General features: G+C 42.6%; 1 protein-coding gene and 1 long non-coding RNA gene across 2 annotated transcripts; one reads left to right on the plus strand and one right to left on the minus strand.

Moving 5' to 3' along the window:
• The first annotated feature begins 5,362 nt into the window (after window positions 1-5,362).
• Window positions 5,363-9,516, plus strand: LOC117358011. The gene is made up of 2 exons (XR_004538929.1): window positions 5,363-5,644; window positions 8,931-9,516. It is a non-coding gene; the product is annotated as an uncharacterized LOC117358011 (long non-coding RNA).
• An 11,195-nt stretch (window positions 9,517-20,711) lies between these two features.
• Window positions 20,712-23,552, minus strand: LOC117356335 (tRNA (guanine(26)-N(2))-dimethyltransferase-like). The gene has a single exon (XM_033935418.1). It carries the CDS (start codon window positions 23,545-23,547, stop codon window positions 21,646-21,648), a length of 1,902 nt encoding a protein of 633 aa, XP_033791309.1. The 5' UTR covers window positions 23,548-23,552; the 3' UTR covers window positions 20,712-21,645.
• Between the last annotated feature and the right edge of the window lie 123 nt (window positions 23,553-23,675).

The following is a 23,675-nucleotide window of genomic DNA, read 5'->3' on the forward strand; positions in this document are numbered from 1 at the left end:
AACTTGATCTTGTTTGGCTACCACCGCTGCACATTGGGCGGAAGGTTTCAGAGTAGTGTCCACAATGATACCCATATATTTTTCTTAAGTGCTGAACCCCAAGGTAGACCCTAGCATCTGGTGACTGAGATTTGGATTATTCTTCCCAATGTGCATCACTTTGCATTTGTCCACATTATATTTCATCTGCCATTTAGACGCCCATTCTTCCAACTTCCTAAGGTCTTCCTGCAGTTTTTCCACAGTCTGCATGCATTTTAACAACTTTGAACGGTTTAGTGTCATCTGCAAATTTAATCACCTCATTTGTAGCTCCAATTTCTAGATCATTTATAAATAAATTAAATAGCACCGGTCCCAGTACAGATCCCTGTGGCACTCAACTGTTTACTCTCCTGCAATGAGAAAAATGGCCACACTTTGATCAACATTTTCAGGTGGGTTTTTGTATCCATGATGCTGATACTAGCATTGTTGCAACTAGCACAAAAAATTATGCTAGATCACAAAAAAATTAGCACTCTTGACCAATTATTCTCAATTTTACAAGTATCTAAAAATGACACTTTATTCATCACTGTGCACAGTGCTGCCAACATCCAGCTAGACAAGTGTGTCTAGCTCAGTGACTATTGCAGTTAGAAATCTAAAATCTTAGAAAAATTTTCTTAGTACCCTGACTATTCTATTTTGAACAAAATCTGAAACATAACGGTGGGGATCATTAGACCATTTGGCATGGAATGACCCATAACTGCTCCAGAGTAATCTAAGGAAATACTTTTTTACAGATAGGGTGGTAGATGCATGGAACAGTCTCCCGGAAGAGGTGGTGGAGACAGAGACTGTGTCTGAATTCAAGAAAGTCTGGTATAGGCACGTGGGATCTCTCAGAGAGAGAAAGAGATAATGGTTACTGCGGATGGGCAGACTGGATGGGCCACTTGGCCTTTATCTGCCGTCATGTTTCTAAATAACCAAAATAACTATTATTCAATGAAATACAGTAGCTTGTATGCCTTTTTTTTTTCCCCAAAGGGAATCAATTTGGAGATTTAGGGGAGTAGTTATAGTGTGGTAAAATCTGGGCTCTTACCACACCTTGATTTTTCACAGGAGTCAGTAGCCAGCAGAGCTCAGTACAACCAGTAACTAACTCCCATGGAGAGGGTGGTGGATGCCTGGAATGCGCTCCCTAGTGAGGTGGTGCAGAGGAAAACAGTGACAGATTTCTAAAAAGCGTGGGATGAACACAGAGGATCTAGAATCAGAAAATAATAGTAAATATTGAAGAACTAAGGCCCGTACTGGGCAGACTTGCACGGTCTGTGTCTGTATAGGGCTGTTTGGGGGAGGATGGGCTGCGGAGGGCTTCAATGGCTGGGATGGTGTAGATCAGGGGTGTCCAACCTGCGGCCCGAGGGCCGCATGCGGCCCAGTGAAGTATTTTGTGTGGCCCCGGTCGAGGACGATGCAGTGTTTTCCTCTGCTGCCCCCTGGTGTTTACCATCTTGCCGGCTCCCTCCTCTGTCTTGCTGCAGAGTTTGCACATTTGTGTAGCCCCAGAAACATTTTTTTCGACCAATGCGGCCCAGTGAAGCCAAAAGGTTGGACACCCCTGGTGTAGATGGACTGGAGTGAGCTTTGATGGAGACTTCAGTAGTTGGAACCTAAGAACAGTACCAGGTAGAGCTTTGGATTCTTGCCCAGAAATAGCTAAGAAGAAGAAGCAAAAAAACCCCAACAAATTTTTAGATTGAATCAGGTTGAGCAGACTGGATGGACCATTCAGGTCTTTATCTGCCGTCATCTACTATGTTAAATGAATAATGATGCTCCTGAGCAGTGTTATTCTACAATCTCAACCACCTTAGGATGTATAACTGTGATCTAATACTCCTAGGCCACATCTTAAAGAAGTAGGTCAGAGTACACATAAGGGGCCAGATTCTGCACGTGGTGCCGTAATCAGTTGGCGCCTACAAAAATGGCACCGGTTGCGTGTCAATCATGCTACGGCATCATTTGCAGAATCACGGCTAATGTCAAAGGTAGGTGCCGGAAATGTAGGCTGGATTTTGAAGGCACCTATCTTTGACATGAATTGTGTCTACAGAGGCGCCTAACGCCATTTGTGGTGCAAACAATGTCTACATCAACCTTGGGCGCTGCTAGATGCCTCTGTAGACATGATGTCAGTGCTGTTTTCGTAGGCACCTCTGGGTGGCTACGTTTTTAAAAACTAGCTTTTATATGGCGTAGTCAATTACTGTGCCGATTGAGCCAATTAAAACAAATAAGTTAGGAAGCGGTAGGATGCTTACCGCTACTTAACTTACAGCGCCATTTAGAGAATTTGGGCCATGATGTCCACTGAGAACACCCAATCATAAACCTGCTCCTGAAGTGTCCCCCTCCATTTAGGATCCCTTTTAAGAACCTCCCATACAGGATGACCCCCCCCCCCCCCAATACAAGATAGCCACTCCCTGGATGTATCCTCCTTCCCAGAAGCTCCTTTAGAGATATGGCTACCCCTTCTGGAATCTACCCATCTGTAGGCCCCTCCCCGAGGCTACTGTTCATGTCCCCTGGCCACACCCAGGTTCAAAATATCCCAAAGCGCCCAACAATATAATTATCCCCCTTTGCAACTCCCTATATTACACAAAATTCAAATTATGACGCCTCCTCAGGAACAGCAGACATTCCTTTCATTGCCAGAGGTTTTGCAAAATAATACAAGACCCTGCACAAAAGACACTCACAATCTACAAAGCAAATTTATCATATCATAATAGCTCTAACTATTAAGATTCAAACTGCAGCAACACTAAAAAAAAAAAAAAAAAAAGACAGCACTATAAATATTACACTAGATCCTAAATACCAGTACACCTACTACAGGTAAATTAGAACAAACTGAACTGTTACAGATTCCTGCACAGACACTAGAAAAATCCTTCATCTTTGTCACAGAACACAGAGAGACTCTTACATAATATAGAATATGGAACCATAAATTTAGAAGCAGGAACATGAAGACAAAAACTGAAATGGAAATCCCCAAGAAAGCCACACTCTAAAAGCATTTCCTTCTATACTCTGCAAAATATGGGGCTCATTTTATGAAGGCGCATTAGGGCCTTAAAGCATGGAATAGCGCACGCTAAAATGCTCTGCGCACTAGCTGCTACCACCTCCTCTTGAGCAGGTGGTAGTTTTTCGGCTAGCGCACACTATAGCGCACGCTAATCTGGTGCATGTGCTAAAAACGCTAGTGTACCTTCGTAAAAGGAGCCCATACAGTAGAAAAGATGCACATTTCCCAAAGCTGACACATTCCAGCTCCTAAAAATTTAAAATTAGATTTTTCTTTTCTACCTTTATTGTCTAGAAATTTTATTTTTCTATGTTGAGATGGAAGTTCCGTCAGTCTTGGAAATAAAAGGGTAAAGATTTCGCTAACAAATGTTTTTGGTTATGGCACTAGTATAGTTGAACAATCTCCCCAGGGAAATACATGCAACATGTCACTTACACGTGGCAACGCTACTTCCTACTTTTGCAACATGTCATGTTTACTGGGTGGAATTACAGTACCTCAACAAGTGCCCTGTCACATGTAGTCAGTGTTCAGTGTTTAAACTCTTTACTTATTTTACCCCTCTCTGTTACTAAACTGTAAAACGTTTTTTAGCGCCGGTCACAGCGGTGACAGCTCTGACGCTCATAGAATTCCTATGAGCGTTGCAGCTGTTACCTGAATTTTTTGATGAAATAGTATCATGTCTCCCCATTAATGTGGGCTTGAAAAGGATTTGTGTATGTATGATTGATTATGTATTGTTTATAAGATTTCCTTTTTTTCTTTATTTTATTGGATATTATAAGTATTCAAAGTATAATAAAAAAAAAAAAAGAAAGAAAGAAAAAAAAAAAAAAAAGCAATGGAAGTAAAACCTAGATGTCTCAATCCATCCTCCTTTTCCTGGAGCCATATGGTAACACCACTCTAAACTATACCATTCCCTTGGATTTTTGCAGCCCAAATGTATGCGTTTCTTAACATTAAATCTTAGTTACCAAATTCTGGACCATTCCTCAAGCTTCGCTGTGTATTTCCTTATACCGAACCACTGGAATCAACTGCCCACAGATCAGATCCCTTGAAGGTCTCTTGAACTTTAGGAAAGCAATAAAAACATCTCTTCACCTAACTCCAGCCTACAGCTGGTGGATTACAAAGAAATATATATTGGTATTATATCCTCAGTATGCGTCGCGTTAGGATAGAAACTTGTATAAAAAAAATCTTGCACTTCAACTATGAAAAATTGTAACCTGTAAACTGTGTATTATATCCCTAGTATGTGTCGAGTTAGGTTAAAAACTTGTATTGGAAAAGCTTATACTGTAGCTATGGCAAACTGTAACCAGTTAACTGTTTATTATGTATATTAACCTGTAACCCGTTCTGAGCTCGTTGGGAGAGAAAGGGTTAGAAAACGAATTAACTATATAAATGTTATCCACACCATCAGGGGTGTCTACTCTGTTGCAGATTTTGGTAATATCTCCAGAGGCAAATCTTATCACACAGCCCGTCAGCAATATCACTTACAAACCTAGATGCCCTTTATAAAGCTATCCACTAAAGGTGCAGGGGATCATAGACTGGGGTCTGGGGAAAACCAGGATTCTCGAGATCTCCAAGAGATCCTGGTTTTACCTTGTTCCCTGCCTCTCACATACTGGTGAACACCCTTCATATGCTGCATTCTGACTCTCTTTGGAGCGTCAAGTGCCCTAGATATTTGCGGACCTAGCAATGTACGTATTTAGCAGTCATTAACTACTACTAATTATCATTTCTATAGCTTTGAAAGGCGTACCATTTGTTTTCTTTTTTAACGGGTCGTAACTTTTTAATCAAGCATGAAGTTTTGCCTTTGGTGATCTACATGTTTACAAAACCCAGCACGCGCGGCCACAGCAATTATTTCAAGCAACGGGTTAGGCGCTTTGTTCTGCGACGTCATTGGTCAGGCCCGGCTCTCCTCAATTGCAGCGCGCGTACGGCAGAGGGCGGAGCTTGTGCTTAGAGGGCGGCGACCCTTTGGCTCCAGCGCAGGCGCACGCCGGTGACCTTGGCCTGGGCCGCTGGAGCGGGGACAATGGTGGAATTGCCCGCGCGCGAGGTGCAGGTGGCCGTGGTTCTAGCCTTTGCTTCCGGGCTGCTCGTTGGGTGGCAGGCCAGCCGCATTCGCAGGAACTACTTGGACTGGCGGAGGAGGAGGCTGCAGCGCAAACTGGATGAGACGCAGAAGAAGTTGGAGTTAGCCTGAGACATGGGCTCGGGGGCTTCGCAGCTTCCGGAGGCAGCGACGTACCTGGCCGGTGCTGTTTTCCTAGACATCCTCTCGCTGGCAGCGTCATCCTGCTGCAGACATTTACGTTGGGTTGCTGCGAGCTGTGTAATCAGCCTGCCCTTCGCCAGTTGTTCCAGCTCCTCAGCTAATGGTGCTCTTGGGTTGTATGTTGCATTTCTGCTTGTGGGGTCAAAGAGTGCGCCAAATACTTCAGATACTCCAGACTTGCAATATCCCAATTTTCCTCTTTGCAGATATGCGACATAACTCGGGTAATAAGCGTTTATCCAATAGAATTCTGTGAGCTGTATTGTGGTCTGTGATCTGTATTGTGGTTGCTGAGGATCATGAAGGGTGTAGCTTGGGTAGCAGAAATACAACTGTTCAGTGGGCTTGTATTATTTAAAGTCCGGTTACAGTGAGAAGACAGCATGTTGGCAGACCTAGAGGAAATTCAGTTCTTCACGTTACTATGCAGTCTGTTTTGGCTTTGGTTCTGGCTCAAAAAGGTTTTTGGGATTTTTTTTTCTGTCAGCTGAATTCATTAACACGTTATTGCCCCAGGTACAAAATCTATAAACCACTTTGTGTAACCACACAGAAAAAGCAGTATATCAAGTCCTATCCCCTTTACCATACTTATTAGCTTTGCACATCACAGTAATGTAGTGTGTCATGGCACATAAAGGCCTATATGGTTCATTAAATAAGGAGGCCAGTCACAGTATTGGTCTTCTGCTTGTGCTTGGTAATGGTTGTCGCATATAAAAAAGGAGACAGGCAGCAGGACTGAATATTGGGAGCTACAGAGAGAAAAAAGGAGCAAAGAAGATTCTTTTGTATGAAGCTGAAACTTATAGCAGTAAACACTTAGGAATAAAGTGACTAATAAAGTGAAGTATTGCCATCAGAGTTATTTATTTAAATATTTCTAATCCACTTAATAAACTAAGCAGCTCACAATAAATATCACGTTCATTAGACAAAACTCCATTCATCAGACTTGATAAAGCCACACTTAAAATTCTAGCCCTGCTATAAAAAAATCAGAATTCTGCACTAACTTTTCTAGCCATAGATTACTAATATCAGTTAAAGCCTAGACAAAGAAGAATGTTTTAAGCAATTTCCTGAACTGTAAAACATTTTCACAGAATCGTATTGCTTCAGGTATCTCATTCCATAAAACTGTATAGCATCCATCTACCTCCTGAAAGTTAAGATTTTCCTAGTGCAAAGATCAACTTAATTTTGGCAGTGGAAAATTTAAAAAAAAACAACTTTTCACTAAATTAATAATTTAGACACACATATGTAAACCGCTTTGAATGTGTAACCACAAAAAGGTGGTATACAAGTCCCATCCCATCCCCTCCTCTTCCTTTTTTTTTGCCTTTCAGCCATAGTTTAAGGCAAAATGCTGTTCAGGTACACTATTTCCCTGTCCTCGGAGGGTTTACAATCAAACATTTGCATAAAGTCCCAAGGGATGTCTGGTTTTAGTCCTGGTTTTCAACCCTCTGCTCTAATTGTTAGGCTACTTTTCCACACCAATATTTGGCTACTTAATTAAGGAACCTTGTAGCCAGATCAGTGTTCCTGGTGACTTGAGTGCTGGATTTCTGCTGCCAGAACTAGGACAGATCTCTCTATAACCACTTCCAAGTGTATACTTCTTACTTTTACTCATATATCACATCATTTCAGACATTCTTGTTATACTTTTTTTTATATAGTAAAAAAAAGTATAACAAGAATGTCTGAAATGATGTGATATATGAGTAAAAGTAAGAAGTATACACTTGGAAGTGGTTATAGAGAGATTTGTTGAGTTCCAAGTCTTAAGATATCAGCCTTCAGTTGCAGAACTAGGACAGAAGCATTAATAGCAGTTGTTTTGGCCCTATATCCATGTATAAAGGGTGAGGTTAAAAAAAAGGGTGACAGGATAATCGTGCGCCAGACACCAGCGCACCAACAATCGGGCGCTGACAATTCGGTACAAGAAAGAAGCGTGCTGCGGGAAAACTTTGTTTTAAAGAGCTCCAACGGGGGGTGTATGGGGGGGAACCTCCCCACTTTACTGAGCGTGTTCGTGCTGCCGTTGGGGGGGGTGGGGGGTGCAACCCCCCACATTATAATGGAACTTTTCCCAAAAAAATCAGAAAAAGTTCCGTTTTCTCTATAATGGAGGGTTCCAACCCCCCCCCCCAACAGCAGCGCGAACACTATAGAGTAAAGTGTGTGTGTGGGGTGGGGGGGGTTCCCCACTCACACCCCGGTTCAGAGCTCTTTAAAACTAAGTTTTCCCACTGCGTGCTTCTTTCTTGCGCTGAATTGTCAGCGCTCGATTGTTGGCGCGCGACTGACTATGAACCAAAAAAAGTAACCCCTTAGAGCTTTTGACATTTTCTCAGCACCCACTGAATTTCAGTGAGAAATTGTATGTACTTATTTAATCATACTAAAATAGTAAAATAATATCATTCAAACAACTCAATTAACAATGGGGGTCAACCTTGGATCAACACCCAAGAAAAAGATCTTTGTGTCATATAGCAATATGCTGAAACCTTCCGCCCAATGTGTGGCGGCAGCCAAAAAAGCAAACAAGATACTAGGACTTATTAGAAAAGGGATGACAAACAAGACTAAGAATGTTATAATGCTTCTATTGCTCCATGCTGTAACCTCACTTTGAGTATTGTGTTGAATTCTGGTCACCTTATCTAAAAAAAAAAAAATGATATAGCGGAACTAGAAAAAGCTCAAAGAAGAGCGACCAAGATTACAAAGGGGATGGAACTTCTTTGATATGTGGAAAGACTAAAGAAGTTAGGACTTTTCATTTTGGAAAAGAAACAGCTGATGGGAGATATAATTGAAGTCTACAAAATTCTGAGTGGTGTAAAATGGATATAAATGGATCAAATTATTATTGTTGTTTTTTTGTATTTTGGGTTTTGTTTTTGTTTTTTTTTTTACTACAAAATTTACAAAGACTAGGGGGACACTCGATGAAATTACAGAGAGGCACCACTTTGGAATCGCTGTGCAGCACCCGCAGGCAGGTACTCACCCCTGGGCCACCATTGCAAACTTCGGTTGTGGAACGAATCTTCTGAGTTTGCGTTAAAGCCTATGGGGAACTTTGCTTTGAAAAATGAGCATTTTGGATTACGAGCATGATCCTGTGAAATAAATGGATTACATTGGCATTTTGCATTGTATTTTTTTTTTTTTTTAGATAGGATGGGATTTGAAGGCTTTCATATGGCACTGTATAAAAAAAATGTTACATACACGAGCCCAATTATTTCATCAAGTATCATTAAAGCTTTTCTGGGATCAGACTTGTTTTTATGGTCCATTTATTTTCTGTTTATATTATTTAGCTGGTGAACCTGTATGCTTTTCAGTAGTGAGATAGTTGCTGATGTGTGTAGTAATGAATTCTTGGTATAATGAGAGATTTTCTAAGATGCGAAAAAGTTTTCCGATTTTAAATTTAACTAAAGCAAACAAAAATTAATAATTTTTTTTTTCTTTTATTTACAGGCTAATCAAGAAAGGATGCAGGCCAAATAGACACAGTGTTGAATTTATCTGAAGAATTTTTAATGGAACTTTTTAGAAATGCTTCTTTTTTAAAAAAGTTTATATAAACATTAGCTCAATCAGAATTTAATTGTACCACTACTGATTCATTGGACATTATGTTTATTTGTCCTTAACCATGTTTTGGGGAATTGGTTCTCAATTCCCCAAAAAAGTCGCATACTGGATTACAGGCTATAGTCCACCTCCGTCATCGGATCCTGGTTTATTTGGCCAGACTGTTCTAGCAGTAAACTCATCTTGGGATCATAATAGACTCAGCTTTCTTTCAATCAACAAGTCTCAGCAGTATTAAAATCATTTTTTTAAAATGCATAGAATACTCAGGGCTATTTGTAACTATTTTGATTAAGAGGCCTTGCATGCCCTGTTCCGTGCCTTTATTAACTCCAAATACCCAAGTATCTCAAAAGCAAATTTAAAATGGATACAAACGTTACAAACTATAGCAGTACTTGTTCTACGTAAAGCTAAATGTTATCCTGTTACGCTGCAATTAAAGCAACTTCACTGGTTACCTATCAAACTTCATTGTCCAAGTTTTGCCATCTATAATAATAAAACGCTACGCGCGCATGTGCACTCTCGCTGCGTGATCCCTGATCTGTCGGGATGTGGCGGCAAGAGTGCGCATGCGCAAGATGGCGCGGAGTGAGGGGCCGGGACTTAGGGGAAGGAGAGCAGGCCCAGGATTCGGCCGGCCCCGGCCAGGCAAGACCCCCCTTTTCCACCGCACCCAGGTCCCGGCGGTCCCCACTGGCAGAGAAGGAAAGACAGCTCGGCGGCGGGTTGGCGTGACAGCGGCATGGGCTGCGCCTGCCTAAAGCCACGGAGCGGCCCAGACCAAGGCGGCCGACGATTGGCTGGGGCGACGGCGCTCAGAAGCCCCGGCTGGGAGCGCGAGACTGGTAGGTGGGCGGGCGCTGTGTCAGGCAAGGCAATGTGATGCGATCTAATCCCGTCGCTCTCTCCGCTGCCGTCCTTTCAGAGCCTCAATCTTCACCAGCAGCAAGCAGCGTGACTGATACATGCTTCTCACGCCAGCCCTACATTCTTCCTTCTGACACATTCTGCCTCTGCAGAAACAGGAAGTTGCATCGGAAGGAAGGCTGTGGGGCTGGCGTGAGCAGTGTGCATCAGACCCACTGCTCACTGCCAGTGAAGATCGGTCCTTTTAAACGTATGTGGGAGGAGAGGTTTGGGGGGCCAGGGAGAGATACAGAAAGAAAGACAGACAGGGGGAAGGGAGAGCGACAGAAAGAAAGAAAGGGGGCAGGGAAAGAGACAGAAAGAAAGAAATGTCTAAGTCTACACATCTATTCTAGCACCCCTTAATGTAACGGACTAAAAAACTACTTTGTCTATAAAGCTCTTCACACAAATAAGCCAGATTATTTAGCCTCGCTAACTATCCCATCTGCTTCCATTGGATGTCTGTATTCCATAAATGATTACAGGCTGCTGCTTCCAGGGCCAGGTCTTGCCCATTGGAAACCCACATGAAAATCGTCCTTTTTTTTTTTTTTCTCCTCAATCCTACCATTTGGAACATTCCTTCCTCTGACTCTTCACTCTATGGCATCTCTCTTAATTTTGTTCAGTTAACTTGATATATCATAAATATAAAATGGTTAAAATCTAGGTCAGGGGTGTCCAACCTGCGGCCCCATGAAGTATTTTTTGCGGCCCCGGTCGAGGGAAATGCAGTGTTTTCCTCTGCCGCCCTTGGGTGGTTACCATCTTGCCAGCTCCCTCCTTTGTCTTGCTGCAGCGTTTGCGTGTTTGTGCGGCCCCAGAAATTTTTTTTCCGGCTAGCGTGGCCCAGGGAAGCCAAAAGGTTGGACACCTCTGATCTAGGTGGTTTACAAAGGAAAATAAGCCAGGGTGGGGAAACATACTGATAAATAATTGACAAAACAATGAACAATATAAGACATAAACCAAACTCTCACAGCAACAGATTCAGTCCAAATACCGTAGCCAGAATTTCATTTATACCGGCTGAAAGGTTTAATAGAGGACCTAAGGGATATCAGACAGCCCTCCAAACAGCATAGTTTGGATGGGTAAATTCCTCATTTGTCCCAAGGTACCTCCTCCACCTTATTTTATATATATCTTTTGCTTAATTTCTTATATGTATATTTATTCTTATTTTCAATCTTATAACTTATTTTTCTTAAGCATATTGGATGTACTTAGCTTTTTTTTGTTAGCACTCAGCTGCAAGCTATTTCCCCGAACGCCAACGCGTTTCGAGATCTTTGTCAAGGCGACAAGGGGAACTTAATATTAACAAAGAACAGCATACCGTCTACCCATATCCAAAAAGCTTTTTGGATATGGGTAGACGGTATGCTGTTCTTTGTTAATATTAAGTTCCCCTTGTCGCCTTGACAGAGATCTCGAAACGCGTTGGCGTTCGGGGAAATAGCTTGCAGCTGAATGCTAACAAAAAAAAGCTAAGTACATCCAATATGCTTAAGAAAAATAAGTTATAAGATTGAAAATAAGAATAAATATACATATAAGAAATTAAGCAAAAGATATATATAAAATAAGGTGGAGGAGGTACCTTGGGACAAATGAGGAATTTACCCATCCAAACTATGCTGTTTGGAGGGCTGTCTGATATCCCTTAGGTCCTCTATTAAACCTTTCAGCCGGTATAAATGAAATTCTGGCTACGGTATTTGGACTGAATCTGTTGCTGTGAGAGTTTGCTTTACGGTTTGAAATTAGGAAGTTTACTGTAAGATGGCTCAATTGCAATATAAGACATGACAGGAACAAAAGGGGAAATGGTAAAGGAATGATTACAGTACTATCAAGATTTAATGGGTGGATGGAAAACCATGAAGGACATTGAGAGGGGTTGTTAACTAGTGGGAGAATTAATTTGATCATGAATGCATCAAAAGCTAGTGAAAAAATAATTGTATTTGATATACTGTTTTGGTTTACAAAACTAATTCACTAGGCATATAGAACTACCCTCTCTGTCCAAAGCTAAAGTGCCTCTGGAAAAAAAAACCCACTTATATAAAGATAAATTGTAACAAGGAAAGAAAGAAGGAACCCCAGAAAAAACGGCAGAATATTAGCAACAAGCACCCAAGGAGTGAAGTAACAGCTGCATTGCAAAACTGGAGTAGTAGATCAGACATGTATCAATATCAAGCAGAAAATAAAGAAACAAAAATAAAAGAGAATAAAACAGAAAAAGAGGGAGTAAACGATCCTAGCAAAATAATGAAATAAGTTATGGTTAAAAATTATAAGCTAAAAAATGTTTAATAAATTCTAGTCTGCAGGTGTTCTGGCAGTTCTGTTAGAACAGTAAAGCAGGTCTCTGGAGTAGTCTGTAATTAATAAGCTTCTAATTGTGCTTTAAATTTTGGAAAAAGAGCACTCAGGCCAGAGGTAGAGAGGAAGAGAATAACATAGAATAGGAGACAACTGAGAAAAGAATTGCTGTGAACATCCAGCAAAGAAAGGACGGTCAGTAGATGCTGAGAATGGAGTGCCCTCCAAGGGGAGAGTAATGAACTAGAAGGCTGTACACAAAAGAAGAAAGACCAGAAAACTGAATCTGGAAAGAGAGAATATTTTATTTGAAAGGAATTCTATTTCAAGCTAGCATTTGAAGAGGACTAGAACCATTGCCTTTGGGGTGGATTGGGTGAAAGCGGGGTGGGGGTGGGGGGGGGGTCAGGTACAACACTATGATTTCTGGTTTGTGTGTACAGTATATCTTGTGTGATTGTGTCTTTCCTATTATAAATATTGGAGTTCTTTTCTTAATTTAACCTTATTTTTAAATTGTAACTCGCCTAGACTTGTGTGGCAAATGAGGCGGTGTAGAAAATTTTAATAAATGATAGTCATAAAACCATGCATTAAGCATATACAGTGGAACCTTGGTTTGAGAGCATAATTCGTTCCAGAAGCATGCTCTCAATCCAAAGCACTCTTATATCAAAACGAATTTCCCCATAGGAAATAATGGAAACTCGAATGATTCGTTCCACCTCCCAAAAACTTTGTACTAAACTGTACTGTATAAAGTAAAAATATTCTTCTCCTTACTGCCTTCTTTTTCATTCTGCTTCTAAGATGGACACACGGGAGGCACTGATGAGATAGGCACACAAAATGCACTGCGATGGGCACAATGGAGGCACTGATGGTTACAATGGAGGAACTGATGAGATGGGCACACAGAATGCACTGCGATGGGCACAACGGAGGCACTGATGAGATGGGCACACAGAATGCACTACAATGGTCACAATGGAGGCACTGATGAGATGGGCTCACAGAATGCACTGATAGGCACAATGGAGGCAATTTGTAATGTAATGTAATTTATTTGTAATGTAATTTATTTCTTATATACCGCTACATCCGTTAGGTTCTAAGCGGTTTACAGAAAATATACATTAAGATTAGAAATAAGAAAGGTACTTGGAAAATTCCCTTACTGTCCCGAAGGCTCACAATCTAACTAAAGTACCTGGAGGGTAATAGTGAAGTGAAAAGTAGCAATGATGAGATGGGCTCACAGAATGCACTGCGATTGTCACAATGGGGACACTGATGAGATGGGCACACAGAATGCACTGATAGTCACAATAGAGGCACTGATGAGATGGGCACACAATGCACTGCTATGGTCACAATGGAGGCACATGAGATGGGCACACAAAATGCACTGATAGGCACAATGGAGACACTGATGAGAAGTGGACACAGAATGCACTGATAGGCACAATGGAGGCACTGATGAGCACAGAATGCACTGCGATGGACACAGTGGAGGCACTGATGAGATGGGCTCACAGAATGCACTGATAGGCACAATGGAGGCACTGATGAGATGTGCACACAGAATGCACTGCAATGGTCACAATGGAAGCATATGAGATGGGCACACAAAATGCACTGATAGGCACAATGGAGACACTGATGAGATGGTCACACAGAATGCACTATGATGGTCACAATGGGGGCACTGATGAGATGGGCACACAGAATGCACTGATAGTCACAATAGAGGTACTGATGAGATGGGCACACAATGCACTGCTATGGTCACAATGGAGGCACATGAGATGGGCACACAAAATGCACTGATAGGCACAATGGAGACACTGATGAGAAGTGGACACAGAATGCACTGATAGGCACAATGGAGGCACTGATGAGCACAGAATGCACTGCGATGGACACAGTGGAGGCACTGATGAGATGGGCTCACAGAATGCACTGATAGGCACAATGGAGGCACTGATGAGATGTGCACACAGAATGCACTGCAATGGTCACAATGGAAGCATATGAGATGGGCACACAAAATGCACTGATAGGCACAATGGAGACACTGATGAGATGGTCACACAGAATGCACTATGATGGTCACAATGGGGGCACTGATGAGATGGGCACACAGAATGCACTGATAGTCACAATAGAGGTACTGATGAGATCGGCACACAGAATGCACCGATAGGCACAATGGAGGCACTGATGAGATGGGCTCACAGAATGCACTGATAGGCACAATGGAGGCACTGAGATGGGCACATAGAATGCACTGATAGGCACAATGGAGGCACTGATGAGATCGGACACAGAATGCACTGATAGGCACAATGGAGGCATTGATGAGATGGGCACACAGAATGCACCGATAGGCACAATGGAGGCACTGATGAGATGGGCACACAGAATGTACTGATGGGCACACAGAATGTACTGATAGGCACAATGGAGGCACTGATGAGATGGCACAAATAGTCTGCACTTTACTTTTGAACAGAATCGTGACTGGTGTGAGGCAGGAGAGGAGAGGATGAGAGTTTTTGTGTAGGACAACTTAATCATTGCTATCTGTTGGCTCAGTGGAATCTCTGTGTGGCTTTAACAAGGAACCTATCCAGTGATAGTTGCTTCTGCCTCCTTTTGAGGATTTCTTGGAAATGTGACAATGCATTGTCATTAAATAGATTCATCACTTGCATTGCTACAGACTTATTTGGGTGGGGCTCTTCTACAAAATTTTACACTTTTTCCCACATTTTAAACATCTCCCTAATCTCATTTGAAGTGAGAGATTCCTCTGTCTTGTTCTCCTCCTCCTCAGATGAGATCTCCTCCATTACCTCTTGTTACGCACAATGCAGTTACCACAGTTCATTGGTGGTTAGCTCCTGGCCATGTTCCTCCACCAGCTCCTGGATGTTATCCTCATTCATCTCCAGTCTCATGGTTGTTCCCAAGGACATAATTTCATTGACAAGCAAAAGCTCATATTCTTGACCAAGCCATATTCAAGAACGCAATCAGACCAGAGTTTTCTCCAAGCAGAATTGAGGGTTCTCTTGGTGACCCCATCCCAAACTTTATCGATGATCTTGAGGCAGTTAACACTGTGGAAATGATTTTTCCAAAACTCAGAGGGTAAGATTTGTTCCATCAGTTACCTCAAAGCATTGCTGAAAGAGTGCTTTGGTGTAAAATTTGAAATGACCTGCTGGTCCATGGGCTGGATTAGTGGAGTTTTGTTTGGAGGAAGGAACTTGACCTTAATGAACTGGAATTCCTCCAATAAGTCATCCTCTAGGCCTGGAGGATGAGCAGGAGCATTATCCATAATTAGCAGACTTTGGCAGATTCTTTTCTAAAAGGTATTTCTTCACTGCAGGACCAAAGACCTCGTTGACCCACTCAATGAACAAGATACGAGTGACCCAAGCCCTGCTGTTGGACCTCCACAGAACATTTAACTGGCTTTTCTGCACCTTGCATTTCTTGAAGGCTCGTGGATTCTCCGAATGATACACAAGCAGGGGCTTGACTTTGAGATCCCCACTTGCATTAGCACAGAACAAGAGGGTGAGATGGTCTTTCATGGGCTTGTGACCGGGCATTGCGTTCTCTTCTGCTGTAATGTAGGTCCTCCTAGGCATCTTTTTTTTAAAAAAAGCCCTGTTTCATCGCAGTTAAAATCTTGCTGCGGCAGGTAACACTCAGAAGCTATGAGCTCCTGGAACTCAGCAGCAAACGTCTCAGCTGCCTCAGCATCCGAACTTGCAGCCTCTCTTTGCCTCACATCACTATGGATGCCACTTCTCCTCTTAAAGTTATCAAACCATCCCCAGCTTGCCTTGAAGCCTTCATTTTCTGTTGACATACCTGGCAGTTTACTTATAAGGTCGGTTGTAGTAACGCAGTTCTAAATTGGGGCGAGGTCAACACACTGACTTCGTGGTCCCTGTGACAGAATGCTGAATCATTCCCTCTCCCCCTTCCTTGTCACAAATTAACCCTTATCTTATTTAAGTAGCCCTTATATGGAAAGATACTTCAGCAGAAACAGGCATTGACTATGTGCAGAGTTAAGGATGATCACGATGTAAAAACATGTAATTTTGTATCCACCAATCGTTAGATATGTAATCAAGGAAGTTACTGTGATGTCAAGAGCATAGAAGCATAATAAAAGGGCTCTGAGCTAGCCTCAGGCAACGTCTCCACCCGACTCGTATCCTGTGTGCTGTTTCATCCCTACAGTCGGTGTACAATGCCTTTGCCTTCTCACAGATAATGCTCTCGGTCACAGTGAAAGGTCACTTGTACACACAAAGTCAGAGGCGTGAAGAAAGTACAAGAGGTTTATTTACAGCATGCCGGACCCTTGTGCAGTGAACAGCCTGCTTACAAGAGTGTTAGAAACAGGAATGCACGGACTTTTATGCCCTTTTCACTAAGCATATGCAAACTAATATATGCAAAAACTACAATTTTCATTTGTTACTTCTATAACTTTTCTACAATTATTATTGGTCCTAAGCCAGTACTTATGATAGTTTCAGGGGTACAACTTATAGTCCTATAGGAAGCTAGTTCATTTATCTGCTTATCTAAGCCTTGCAGTTCTAAATGTTACATGTTCAGAAGGGCAGGGTACATCATGGTGGTAAGGCAGGGACATACATTTCAAGCAGATGATGTCAGTAGATTATTTACTGTTTCTAGCTATGTAGGCCAGAGCAGTATTTCAAACAACAGTTAACCATTTCATGACCCTTCAACAGTATCACCTGCGAGTTGCTTCTCATTTATCCATAGGAGAAGCAACTTTTCTACATCTTCCGGAACTCATGGCCGTTGCTTTGATACTCTCATGACTCCTTTTGCTGCATCTAGCCTCCTTTCTTTTTTAATATTGTGCAAATGGTTGATGTAGTTTTATTATAACATCTTGCAATGTCGGCCACTCGCATACCTTATTTATGTTTCTGGATGATTTCCTTCTTAATTTCCACTGTAATCATCTCCTTCTTATTGCTTTCCTTTTCATGCTGTTGCTTCTTCTTAGAGGCCATTCTTGCACTTCTACGATGGGCACACAGTTTATGAGATGTGCACTCAGGAAGCACTGGTGAGGAGGAGGAGAAAAAGACGGAGGAATCGCTCACCCAGGATGCACTGATGAGATGGGCACAGGCTAGCAACACAAGCTGCTTGTTTTTATTTAATCTGTTGGCTAACAGCACTCACTGATGGTTGTTTTGTTGGCTAACAGCACAAGTTGATTTAATTTTTGTGCTCCTGCTTAACAGCACACGATGGAGGGTTTTTTTCCTGGCTAATACCACAAGCTGATGTTTTTTGGTGTGCTGGCTACCACAGGATAATTTTATTGGGTGCTGCTGGCTGGCTTAACAGCACACGATGGATTTTTGAAATTTTTTTTGCTGGCTACAAGATGATTGTTGTATTGTGTACTGCTGCTTACAGCATACGATGGATTTTTTTATTTTTTTGCTGGCTACAAGATGATCGTTGTATTGTGTGCTGCTGCTTACAGCACATGATGGATTTAAAATTTTTTTTTGCTGGCTAATACAGTACAAGCTAGTTTGCGCCTTTTCCCTCACGATCCCCTCGAGGTTCTCCGGGTCTGGCACAGTCTTCGTGCATGCACTGTGCTTTTTTATTGTCCTTCGTGCCGCGCGAGTGCTGTACATGCCAGCAAAGTTGCTCGTGTAGCGCTTGTTTTCCGAGGTACAGATTAGGGTCGCACTTGCTCATTTAGCGAGTCGTACTCGGTTTCCAAGGTGCTGATTTTGCGATGTTTTGCTTGTCTTGCAAAACACTCACAAACCACGGCACTCGTAAACTAAGGTTTGACTACTGTATTTCCCCACATATAGGCCGCAGAAAATGTCTATGCAAGGTTTAAAATTGGTAGATAAGCCCTGCCCCATTGTATTAGCCGTGGCTTATCTATCAGTAATTGAGGCGGCCTATACTGTTTTAAAAAATCATTACTCCCCCCTTACCTCCCTCGCTGGACGGCTGCATCCTCGAATTTTGCAGCCAGTGGTGCAGGGCAGGAGCGATCTTTTCTATCTCCAGCCTGGCCCCGTGCTGCTTCCTGCATAGCTTTGCATGGGGCAGTGGTGGGGGTAAGTGACTTGCCCAGGGTTACAAGGAGCTGCAGTGGGAATTAAACACAGTTCTCCTTGTTCTTAGCTTGTAAACTAATGTACAGACAGTAAGCAACAAGTATTTGGACTGTGCAATTTATTTTTGTAAGTTATGTTTGTTCTGTTTCTATGTAAGTAGCTAATGTACCTGGGCAGTGGAGGTTTGAACCCACAACTTCAGGGGTCTGAGGCTGTAATAGAGAATGGCATGGGGATAAATTTTTCCCCTTCTCTGCGGGAACTCATTTTTTCTCCATCCCAGTGAGTTCTTTTCCTGTCTTGGCCCATTCTGCAGGCTCTGTCCTCATATGCACAAGCCTCAAACACTTTAAAATCATAAGCGTTTGAGGCTTGTGCAGTTGAGGCAGAGCTTACAGGAATGGGGCAGGGATCAAGACAGCGACAAAACTCATGGAGATGGGAAAATTGAATTCAGAGATGGAGAAAAATTTGGCCCCCATGTCATTGTCTAGGCTGTAGCTCTAACCATGGTGTTCATAAGCCACCATACACAAATCCAGAAGGATTCCCAATCCTTTACAAGGATTGTTTGTTTCGCGAGTGCACTGTTTCAGGTAATCACAGACATCCTTTCACCAATCAAATGGCACCAGAAATATGGCTGCCACAGTTCAAGTTCTATTTCTAGCCAGACTACAGGAACAATTGGGATCAACATAATCAAAATCTCCAGGTCAAAATTCATACAGATGCAGCTAGTGTTGCTGTCTCTCCATTGATGGAAGTCTCTAGTCAATTTATTTAAAGGGTGTCCATCTAAATCAAAGTGGTCAATCACCATCTTCATCATGTTTGTGCTAAAACATGGTTAGGGAACTCATTTTCTCCTCTTATCATTCACTGGCACTGTTTGAAGCTGATGCTTCACACTGCTGATTTAGAGCAGCTGAACTTTATTTCCTCCGATGGAGCAGTGGCAGTGCCATGAAATGCTGGCTGCATTAAGATATCTAAAGATTAGTGCTCTCTACTATAGTGGATGGTTTTGTTTAAAGCGTTTGGACTTTGGATTTAACAATTTTTAGTTTTTTTTTTAGTGGATATGAAAAGAATATGTCCAGTAAGTGTTTGCTACATAAATACAGGAGAATTCTACCTCCTCAAGGTAGAACAAAAGGTGACCTGTGATGCTCAATCTGTTTATTCATTGTTAAGACCCGACACGTATGTGTTTTGGCTGTAAGGTCTGCCTCAGGGGTCTTATCTAAAAAGATGGTAATTAAGACATTTAGAAGCCTGATCACTCTACTGGCAACAATCTCACGCATCCACTTAACGTGAAAGTAAGTGTTTGCTGCCATTAAACACCTGTGTAACTGGACAATAAAATATAAAAACAGGGAGGTTTTTTAGCCAATGAATGATGAGAGCTGAAATTTTTTTCTGATCTCCCAAGTCTCAGGCTTTTCCTACCATGCTAAAGCGATTTCAGAATATGTATATATATATATATATATATATATACATATATATATATATATATATATACACACATATACAGTATAACCATATTACATTAATCATCATATCTCAAAACTCTTTCTCTACCCATTACGGTTCTTTGTAAATCTTGGGTCAAACATATTAGGAGAAAATAGCTCTTTACTTTAAAAAGCTTGCTGATCCTGTCCTATGTGAATCTTCAAGCTTAAGCCCCCACCCAGTTAACTTTCAGTCTCCTAATCTGCCCTCCCTTAAGAAATAATTTTAAATATCAAAACCAAAACAACCGCACCCCCCCAAAAAAAAAACCACCCACTCCAGTGTATTTAAACAAATGGATGGACATCTCTGTCTTACCACTCTTGTTTGTTCAGGTGTTTCCATTGCAAAGGGTCCCTTTTGACTTTTTCTTTACTATTTAAATAAATGTATGCATCAAACAGTTATTAAATAATGAAGGAAAAAAGCCTCAGGTGGCCCGCGACAGGTGCCAGGCACACTCACAGAGTGAGTACAGCATTACAGCTCAGTTTAACTTTACTCCAAAAAATACTATCATAGGCAGAAAAAAAAACCTTCATTAATAATTACATTACATTACATTACATTACATTACATTAATGACTTCTATTCCGCCTGTACCTTGCAGTTCTAAGCGGATTACAACAAAAAGATAACTGGACATTTCCAGGAATAGGAATACAATTAACGACGTAGGGCCTAATACATCTAAACGATAGCTGGACGTTTTCAGGAAGAGGAATACAGTTAAAGGCGTTAGGTCTAAATCACATGTTGAAGGGAGGATCCTAAGAAGGGGAGAGAGGGGAGAGGAGTGGGGTTAGGAAATTAGAATGTATTTCTTGAATAGTATGACAGTTCAACAACAGTCTGTGAGGTATATACAGCACAAATCGATCCACAATCAGTAGAAACTCTAAAAAATGATGTACAAACATAGTAATGCTTATCTGAACATGAACAAGATACCAATAAGGAGGCAGATAAGATCAATAGGTTCTCAAAGAAATCGTTGGCTGTCTAACCCGTGACACACCACAATAAACTCCACAAGAATTAAAGAACTCAATAATTTAATGTGATTAGGAAGTGCCCTCAGTGTGATAAGGCTGCGATAGGAGCAATGCTCCAGCGCTCAAATCATGAGACAAGGACAACAAGTCCCTGCCCCCACACCATCATAGGGCTCTTCCAGTGTGTGTGAAATAAATCAATGGATAAATCAATCAAACAGTGAAAAAAGTGCCAAAATAAAGCACAAAGCAACACACAGGTAAAGACAGGCAACAATCTCTAAGAGAACCTCCCCCCAAAAAACCAGAATCACACGCAGCCGACTTAGCTGAAATTTCATTATTAATAATTGTTATTATTCATTATTAATAATTGTTTGATGCATACATTTATTTAAATACACTGGAGTATTTTTTTAGTCCTTCTGGTTTTTTTTTGTCTCTTTGTAGTACAAATACTTTTAAATATTACATTTTGGTATGTATATATTTATTTTTTTTTTTTTAACATAGCAGTGTTTATTGAAAGCTCTTTTATCCACACATGCTTGAAGAGCCACTGCAGCCTCCACATGGCCCGAGGCTGGACCTGTGCCAGGTAGTCAGTCCCTGAAAAGCTGTTTCTTAGAACAGGAGTCCTCTTTAGGAAATAAAGAGGGCCTAGGGCAGCTCCTCTGCTGTCACAGATACCACAGGGTCATGGGAATAGCAGCAGGCCTCAGGCCTTGTACAGCAGCCCTGGGGGTACTTTTTGCAGGGGAAGTTTTTCAGTGCACTCTGATCCTCTTCCCGCTCTTTCCGCTTATTCTGGTGTCGCTTGCTTTTTTCTGCCAGAGATGTTGAAATCCCGCCCCCCACTTTAGCCCGGGCCTTGGGTCCCCAGTTGGCTTCAGGGTTCTCCTGAAAGCGTTTCAGACCCCGTTGCCGAGATTTGGGGTTGGCATCCTCTCTCACATCGAAGCAAGCCTGGAAGCTGGGCTCTGTGCTGAGGATATGGAAAGCTGGGCTACTGCCAGACAGTCGCTCCCTCTTGACGGGATTCTTCTTTTCCCAGCTCCTCATGATGTCCCAGATGAGAGAGGAAGGTGCATCAGTTTTTATGGCGTTCTTGCATGCGTGGGAGAGAGACACCCTATGGCCAGCATGGAGTATAGCAGATCTCATCTGTAGGAGAGAAGGGGTGTTACAGTGAATGACACTGCTGAGGTTATCCAGGGTGTAATATAAAGGAACATCAGTCAACTCCTCTAGCATCATACTGAGCACCCCTTCAATCCTAGCTGAAGTCTTGAAGCGCTGTGGGTTACTCTTCACTGCATTCAGGACTCTCTGCACAAAGTCAGGGTCATGAATGGATTCAGCCCAGATGGGTCCGCCCACCTGGTGCCGCTGGAAACAGTGCTCGCAGTTTGTTCCCACTGGAGGTCCAGATCCTGCTGAATACTTGAAACTGCTGCCATGGCTGACCATTTTGCCAAGTCTCTGCAGGTGGTACGTTCCACAGCCAGTGCAATTGTACACAAAGGCTTGTTTGCTGGCACAAGCTTTAACCTTAGCTTGCCCACTGAAGACCAGGACAAAAACCCGGATGTAAAAGTCCACACTGACTGCCAACAGTGGTACAATGTAGCGCTGGTAGCAATTTGCACGCAGGTCAATACTATGAAGGATTATCCTCAGTGCCATCTCGTGGCAGTACTTGGCTTTGATGGACATAGAGCCATATTTGCTGTAACAGGTCTCTCCGCTGTTCCCAGCCATTACTGCCATGTCTGTACAAGTGACACACAGCAAACCTCCCTCACTGACTGTTTGCACTGCAGCATCCAGGAACATCGCAGGACTCCCATAGGGGTCGAGATCGATGACATCGAACCAGTCCTTCCTCTCTCGGCACTGATACATCAGCATCCTGACATCTGCAAGATGTGGGGTCACCATTTCCCCCACGCCATTAAACTGAACGTTTCTCTTAATCAGCTCCACAGCCTTGAAGGATCTGTCATTCGCCACAATGCTGTGGATAGCAGGGACCTCGAGGGCAAAACGGATGGACCGCAGCCCTGAAGCAGCCAAGCCCTCCAAGATCCTCAGGCCATCCTTACACGTCTCTCCAACTTGTACAGTCTGCTTCTCAACAGCTGCTTCTGGCTTCTCCTGCTCCTCGGACAAATCCACCAGCACTTTTGGGACCAGCTTTTCTTCAGGAACACAGATCTGAATTCCTTTTGCCAACATCCGCAGACGAGCAAATTCCGTGATGATGGCACATGTCAGGTCCCGGTTGAACTCCTGGACGGGGTTGTAAAACACCTCGTTGGCGCTGGGGAATATGATCTTGGCTCGCCCTTCACTGATCACCGTCTCTCCCGGATTTAGCGCGCAGCCGGTTCCTCCCCTCGGCTCTTCCATCGAGGCGGTGCAGAACGACGAGGCTCCGCAAGCACTCCCCTTCCCGAAGGCGACGCAGCGGAGAAGCGGAAACGTCACGGAAACGCTCCTCGTCTTCCTGCTGCACACGCTCGTCAACATGGCCGCCGCCATAACAGTAAGTGCCGACATCAGAGTGAGTTCTGGAACGCATAAAAGGCAGCTATTGGAGGACCAGAATAAAACTTGAAATTCAGTGAGGAATGCTACTGGCGTACCAGAATGAGGCTTGGAGTTCACAGCACCAGTAGGGACACCGA

The sequence above is a fragment of the Geotrypetes seraphini genome, chromosome 3 (genome assembly GCF_902459505.1).
Source record: "Geotrypetes seraphini chromosome 3, aGeoSer1.1, whole genome shotgun sequence".
In the NCBI taxonomy this organism is placed as follows: Eukaryota; Metazoa; Chordata; class Amphibia; order Gymnophiona; family Dermophiidae; genus Geotrypetes; species Geotrypetes seraphini.